The following is a 7,398-nucleotide window of genomic DNA, read 5'->3' as shown; positions in this document are numbered from 1 at the left end:
AAAAAAAAAAAAAAATGAGTTAGTAAATCTCAGTCTTAATTGGAGTATAATTTGAATTAAAATAGATATTAGAAAAGTTTGCCCTATCTCTATAAAAACATAATTTAATGATGTTTGTAACCTTATGAATATTAATCTCACTATTTGTTTTTGCTAGCAGTATTTCAAGCTTTGTAAAGGAACAATTTCACTAATGTATAAATTTAACCTTTATTACATATAATCTGTAGCAAATTTTAATATTTAGTGTACTACAGTAATTAAAATCTTCCCATGTGTTTTGTATATGAAATATATCATTGGACTATCAGAACTGGAACATTCAATATATTATAAGGAAATACATGAGGTTCTGTTGAGACTGCCCCTAACATATAATAGATTGAAAAGCATTTCCTCCTTTGTGACTGGTTTCATCACAGACAAGTATGCAAATCTGTTCATATAGTCCTCATTTTGTAGTAATTTAACTTGCGATTTTCCTTCTCTTTGATGGGCTATCAGGATGTAGCTCTGCCTTAAACCTATGACTCTTTGTGATCTTGAGCTTTTTTCTTTGTGATAGACTGAAGGGTTGTGAATCATATTGAACATTTGAGCAGGTATTCTCCTGTATCCAGGTTGTTTTCTGAGAGGATGTATCTCTCTATAGACCCATTCACAGTTCTATGAAAACATTCCAATCTCCTTTATGATTTTTTCTGTTAGTTATAATTGATTTTGCTGTTTCCATATATTATGGTTAACCACATTAAATGGCAAAAATCCTGCATCTGATGTGTTGCTCACATTTACATTGGTGTAACAAACTATCTGAGATAAGAAACTTTAAAAGGAAATGTTTATTTTGGCTCATAGTTCCAGAGGTTTCAGTTGAGTAGGTGGCCCAATCATTCCAGATTGTGGTGGTGCTTTGCAGCATGGTGGGAACATATAGTGAAGCCTTTTTTACCTCACAGGAGACAGAAAGCAGTAACAAAATTCCCTTCAGGGACACCCCATCCCCAATACTTAACTTCTCACATTAGTCCCAATCTCCTAAAGATTTAACTAACTCTCAATTATGCCAATATGGGGATAAATGACTATGAACTTAGCATTTATAGAACATTGGAACAAATTTGGATATAACTATTAATAATTAAATGTCACATTTCTTTTCCTGGATTAGGCACCTTATTTTTGTTCTGAATCCCTGTTCTAGTTCTTTTGTCAACCTGGCACAAACTACAACCATTTGAGAAGAGGGGTTCTGCATAGAGAAATTGCCTCAATAAGACAGACCAGGAGGCAAGTCTGTTGGACCTCTTCTTGACTAATGCTTGGTGAGGTCCAAGCCAATTGTGAGTGGTACCAACCCTGGGCAGGTAGTCATGAGTTGTGTAAGAAAACAGGCCAAGAGAGCCATGGGGGACATGTCAAGAAGTAGCATTTCTCAATATCTTCTGCCTGAGATCCTACTCTGACTTCCCACAGTAATATAATGTGACCTGAGAATTGTGAGTTGAAATAAACAACCCTTTCCTCCCAAAGCTGCTTTTGCTCATGGTGTTTTAGAAACCATAAATGAGACAGGCTCATATCAGCTTCAAGTCTCTTGTATATTGATATGAGGAAGATGTTGACAAACATTTTCTAAGTGTTCACTGAAATGAGAATATTGTTTTCACTGTGAGTGCTGTAAACAATTCTGGAATTAATGGCAGTTGATCTGGAAATCTTGAACTCTCTCAATTATATCTTTTATGTTGGGGATTTTTCTATTCAGGATGAGAAAAGACCAGTGCAGATGATGTTTCAGGAAGACATGTTTAAGCTCGCCTACGTGAATGAGGTGCAGGTTCAAGTGCTGGTGCTGCCCTATAAGGGCAAGGAGCTGAGCTTGGTGGTCCTGCTCCCGGATGATGGTGTGGAACTCAGCAAGGTGGGACAGGAAAAACTGTAATATTCTCAGTTTTCAATGGATAAAAAAACAATCCTGTGGCCCTGGTGTCTTTTCTCATTAGAACAGAACGCAATGTTCTTTCCTTTGTAACTGCCATTTTTAGAGGGTGGTATTCACAAACCCAGCTTCAAACTCTTTGATCTTACTGGAATCAAAGTTGTGCCTAAGAATCTCAATATGTACTGTGTGACCTGGCCACATGATATAGCATCATCATGCAAATTGGAGATGGATGCATGATACAATAAATTGAGGGTAATTCATGCAACAAACAGCACAGTGCTTGGCCTATAGAGCCCCTCAATAAATATAACACATATCATGATCTTTGTCAGTATTTTATTTAATATTTCAGAATACTAAATAGACAGAAAATATTGAATGTTTACCCAACAAATCTGAAGAGAAGGCATGCACCTGGGGAGGACAGCGTCAAGCAGGATATTTTAACAATCATGTCCTTCCTTGCAGTAGGATTCCTCACAGTGTGAGAGCTATGCTCTTAGTGGTGGACAGTAGAGAGTGCATGATCTAAAGGATCTTTGTAAGCAGAAGATCTCCACAGATCTCAGAATCCAGCTCCCTAACAGTGATGCTGCTTCTCTGGAGTATTATTAGTTTTTCATCACTGACAAAAGGTCTGATATAAATACCATAGGAGGAAAACTTATTTATATTGACTCATAGATTCAAAGGGCTAATTTCAACTCACCTGACCCCATCATTGATTATCATAGTGGCAGGTGCATGTGAAAGAGACTAGACATTTTATTCAACAAAAACCAGGGAAATAAGAAGGAGCAAAGGACCAAGGATGAGCTTGCATGGTACAGCTCTTGTATACTTCCTTCATTCAGCTAGATCCATTATGCCTAAAATTTTAGCTGCCTCCCAAACCAGGGTTCACAATGAGAGACCTTTAGTATAATTTCATATTCAATCCCAACAGTCTACAAAACACAAAAAAAGCTATCCTAGTTAGAACTCCCTTCTGGTGTGGCTCACACCAAGTTCTTTCTATTCCAATTTTTAATTGTTATTTTAGCAGCAATTATTTACTATCTTTGAAACTAAGCCTAGTTCAAGAAAACAAAAACAAATAGAACCTAAACCATAATCAAGTGGACATAGACATCTTTTGAATAAAAGATATATCAGAAATGATTTAAGAAAGGATAGCTAGGTCTCTCTACCCTGGGATTTTTTGACCTACATGCCCACAAGGGAAGCCACATACAAGCTGGCCAGACAGTAGGACCCTCACATTGACTGGCCATGTGAATAGGCAGTGCCCCTTGTATGATGACTGAGGATGCTGTGAACAGGGAGTACCTATGTGTCTCTGAATAATACCACAACTATAAATCTGAAATTTTCTATTTTTGTTTTGACAGGTGGAAGACAATCTCACTTTTGAGAAGTTAACAGCTTGGACCAAACCAGACTATTTGAAAACCACTAAAGTTTTGGTTTTCCTTCCAAAATTTAAACTGGAAGATTATTATGACATGGAGTCCATCTTTCAAGACTTGGGAGTAGGGGATATTTTCCAAGGGGGCAAGGCTGACTTATCAGAAATGTCTCCAGAGAGAAGCCTGTGTGTGTCCAAGTTCATTCAAAAGTGTGTTGTGGAAGTTAATGAAGAAGGCACAGAAGCTACAGCAGCCACAGCTGATGATACTGTATGTTCAGCTGAAACTCATGATGGCCAAACTTTCTGTGCTGACCACCCTTTCCTTTTCTTTATCAGGCACAACAAAACCAACAGCATCCTGTTCTGTGGCAGGTTCTCATTTCCATAAAGACATATTTACTATGTGAAGGAGAGTTCTCTATTCAGCATATTAACACTCCTATAGCTCTGTGAGAATGGATAAGTAGGGGCAAAACACCTTCCACAATAAGGGCACTTTCTTGTTTGGACCCTAGTCTATTGACACCCACATTTATCTGTCCCTACCCTGACACTCATCTGTGCCCTTTGGTAAGCCAGAGTTGCTTAGTTTCGTGTTGTGTTTAGAATCCAAAGATATTCTACAAGATAGCCTACAAAGTTCTCTAAGGCAATCCTGAATAAATGTCAGACTCACTGCACAAACTATGCCAACTATATACACTGCTTTCCTGGCATATCAATCTTGCCATATCTTGCCTTACCTTGATTACATCCTAGTAAATGCTTCCGTGAACAATGACTGCTACTGAAGTTTTCTTGGTAACTAGTCTCTAATGTAAAATTTCCATTTATATTCTTTGCTGTTCACTACCCATCAGGTATGTGCCTAACACTGTGTCAGGCTTGCAAACAGGTACAGACAGTATGAACTTCTAACAACTGATCTTTACTATCTCCTTTCAACTTATCCAGCTGTTATGAAAACTAGTTTGGACTACCATGTTCTCCATGCTTTAGTTGAGTATTTGATTTCTCTACCATGCAATGTAATTGCTAAATTGTATACTCTTCAAATTTCATTTCAAAATATATTTTGTTTTCTCACTGTCACTTGAGTTTTTGATCTTATCCATTCTGAGTGGTGTATGGTGGAATCTCAGGGTCGTTTTGATTTGCATTTCCCTGATGATTAAGTATCCACAATTTCGTCTTCCTTCTTAAATTTCATGTGTTTTGCAAATTGTATCTTGGGTATTCTAAGTTGCTAGGCTAATATCCACTTGTCAGTGAGTGCATATCATGGGTGTTCTTTTGTGGTTGGGTTACCTCACTCAGAATGATATCCTCCAGATCCACCCATTTACCCAAGAAGTACATAAATTCATTGTTTTGATAGCTGAGTAGTACTCCTTTGTGTGAATGTACCACATTTTCTGTATCCATTCTTCTGTTGAGGGACATCTGAGATCTTTCCAACTTCTGGCTATTATAAATAAGGCTGCTATGGACATAGTGGAGCATGTGTCCTTATTACAACTTGGAACATCTTCTGGGTATATGCCCAGGAGAGGTATTGCTGGATCCTCCGGTAGTACTATGTCCAATTTTCTGAGGAACCGCCAGACTGATTTCCAGAGTGGTTGTACAAGCTTGCAATCCCACCAACAATGGAGGAGTGTTCCTCTTTCTCCACATCCTCACCAGCATCTGCTGTCACCTGAGCTTTTAATCTTAGCCATTCTGACAGGTGATGATTAAGGATGATTGAACATTTTTTCAAGTGCTTCTTAGCCATTTGGAATTCCTCAGTTGAGAATTATTTGTTTAGCTCTGTACCCCATTTTTATTAGGTTGATTTGATTTTCTGTAGTCCAGCTTCTTGGTTCTTTGTATATATTGACTATTAGGTCCCTAACAGATTTAGGATTGGTAAAGATCCTTTCCCAATTTGTTGGTGGCCTTTTTGTCTTGTTGACACTGTCTTTTGCTTTACAGAAGCTTTGCAAATTTATAAGGTGCCATTTGGCAAATCTTGGTCTTACAGCACAAGCCATTGCTATTCTGTTCAGGAATTTGTCCCCTGTGCCCATATCTTCGAGGCTTTTCCCCACTTTCTCCTCTATAAGTTTCAGTGTCTCTGCTTTTATGTGGAGTTCCATGATCCACTTAGACTTGAGCTTTGTACAAGGAGATAAGTATTGATCAATTCCCATTCTTCTACATGATAACTGCCAGTTGTGCCAGCACCACTTGTTGAAAATGTCTTTTTTCCACTGGATGGTTTTAGCTTTCTTGTCAAAGATCAAGTGACCATAGGTGTGTGGGTACATTTTTGGATCTTCAGTTCTATTCCATTGATCTACCTGTCTGTCACTGTACCAGTACCATGCAGTTTTTGTCACAATTGCTCCGTAGTCCAGCTTGAGGTCAGGCATGGTGATTCCACCAGAGGTTCTTTTATTGTTGAGAATAGTTTTTGCTATCCTAGGTTTTTTGTTATTGCAAATGAATTTGCAAATTGCCCTTTCTAACTCAGTGAAGAATTGAGTTGGAATTTTGTTGCGGATTGCATTGAATCTATAGATTGCTTTTGGCAAGATAGCCATTTTTACTATATTAATGTGACCAAGCCATGAGCATGGGAGATCTTTCCATCTTCTGAGATCTGCTTTTATTTCTTTCTTCAGAGACTAAGTTCTTATCATACAGATCTTCACTTCCTTAGAGTCACAACAAGGTATTTTATATTTTTGTGACTATTGTGAAGGGTGTTGTTTCCCCAATTTCTTTCTCAGCCTGTTTAAACTTCGTGTAGAGAGAGGCCACTGATTTGTTTGAGTTAATTTTATATCCAGCTACTGTACTGAAGCTGTTTATCAGGTTTAGGAGTTCTCTGGTGGAATTTTTAGGGTCACTTATATATACTATCATATTATCTGCAAATAGTGATATTTTGACTTCTTCCTTTCCAATTCATATCCCCTTGATCTCCTTTTGTTGTCAAGTTGTTCTGGCTAGCACTTCAAGTACTATATTGAATAGATATGGAGAAATTGGGCAGTCTTGTCTACTCCCTGATTTTAGTGGAATTGCTTCAAGTTTCTCTCCATTTAGTTTGATGTTGGCTACTGGTTTGCTGTATATTGCTTTTACTATGTTTAGATATGGGCCTTGAAGTCCTGATTTTTCTAAGTCTTTTATTATGAATGGGTGTTGGATTTTGCCAAATGTTCTTGCTGACTTTAATAGTGTTTCTTTTTTCTGTAGATTTTGTGCTTTGCTTGCTATGCAGGGAGAGGATTTTCTTTTCTTGTCCAATATAAGTGGTATTTTATATGCTCCTTTGTTGGGAACCAAAAAGGGGGCTCAGAGGATCTCCTGGGGAAGGGGAGGGGCCCATGGGATGCCCTGGGGAAGGGGAGACCCACTCCCCACCAGAGTTCTACCTATACTCTGGTTAGCCAGGCATGGGAGATCAGCAATACACTTTCCACTCATCCCTGGGTGGGCACTGAAGCCTCTGACCTACTCTTCAGGGGGTGGCCAAGGAGCAGCCCTACCTGGGATTCCCGGAGCTACTTTGCTAAAGCCACCAGGGTTATAGGATAGAGGGATGAGGGAAGAGAGGTTCCCAACACCTGCGAGAGTGAGTGCAGTGGATCTTGACTGGAGCACAGGAAGGCCTTCTATTGGGAGATCAGAAATGGCTCATTAGGAGAAAGCCTGTCCCATCCTCCAAAGATACCTTGCTGAGCAGAGACATTCTATGGTTTTAGAGCTTTATTATAGAAAGGCAGGGGGAGGCCTGGTGAGATGGCTCAGCAGGTAAGAGCACCCAACTGCTCTTCCGAAGGTCCAGAGTTCAAATCCCAGCAACCACATGGTGGCTCACAACCATCCATAACAAGATCTGACTCCCTCTTCTGGAGTTTACTTACATATAATAAATAATAAATAAATCTTTAAAAAAAAAAAAGAAAGGCAAGGGGAAAGAGAGAAGGGAGGGGGGGGGAAATGTTAGAAAGAGAGTAAGAGGGAGGAGAGGAGAGGAGAGGAG

General features: G+C 39.0%; 1 protein-coding gene across 1 annotated transcript in view; it reads left to right on the top strand.

The window, feature by feature from the left end:
* LOC110288367 (serpin B9-like) overlaps positions 1-4,451 on the top strand; it is a 10,639-nt gene extending 6,188 nt beyond the window's left edge. The window contains exons 6-7 of the mRNA XM_021154730.1: positions 1,769-1,924; positions 3,340-4,451. Of these exons, the coding sequence (XP_021010389.1) occupies positions 1,769-1,924; positions 3,340-3,747 (564 nt within the window). The 3' untranslated portion in view covers positions 3,748-4,451. The remainder of the gene's footprint in view (positions 1-1,768; positions 1,925-3,339) is intronic.
* The last annotated feature ends 2,947 nt before the right edge of the window (positions 4,452-7,398 follow it).

This window comes from Mus caroli, unplaced genomic scaffold, assembly GCF_900094665.2.
Source record: "Mus caroli unplaced genomic scaffold, CAROLI_EIJ_v1.1 scaffold_6840_1, whole genome shotgun sequence".
Taxonomy (NCBI): Eukaryota; Metazoa; Chordata; class Mammalia; order Rodentia; family Muridae; genus Mus; species Mus caroli.
This window is presented reverse-complemented; position numbering and strand designations above follow the sequence as displayed.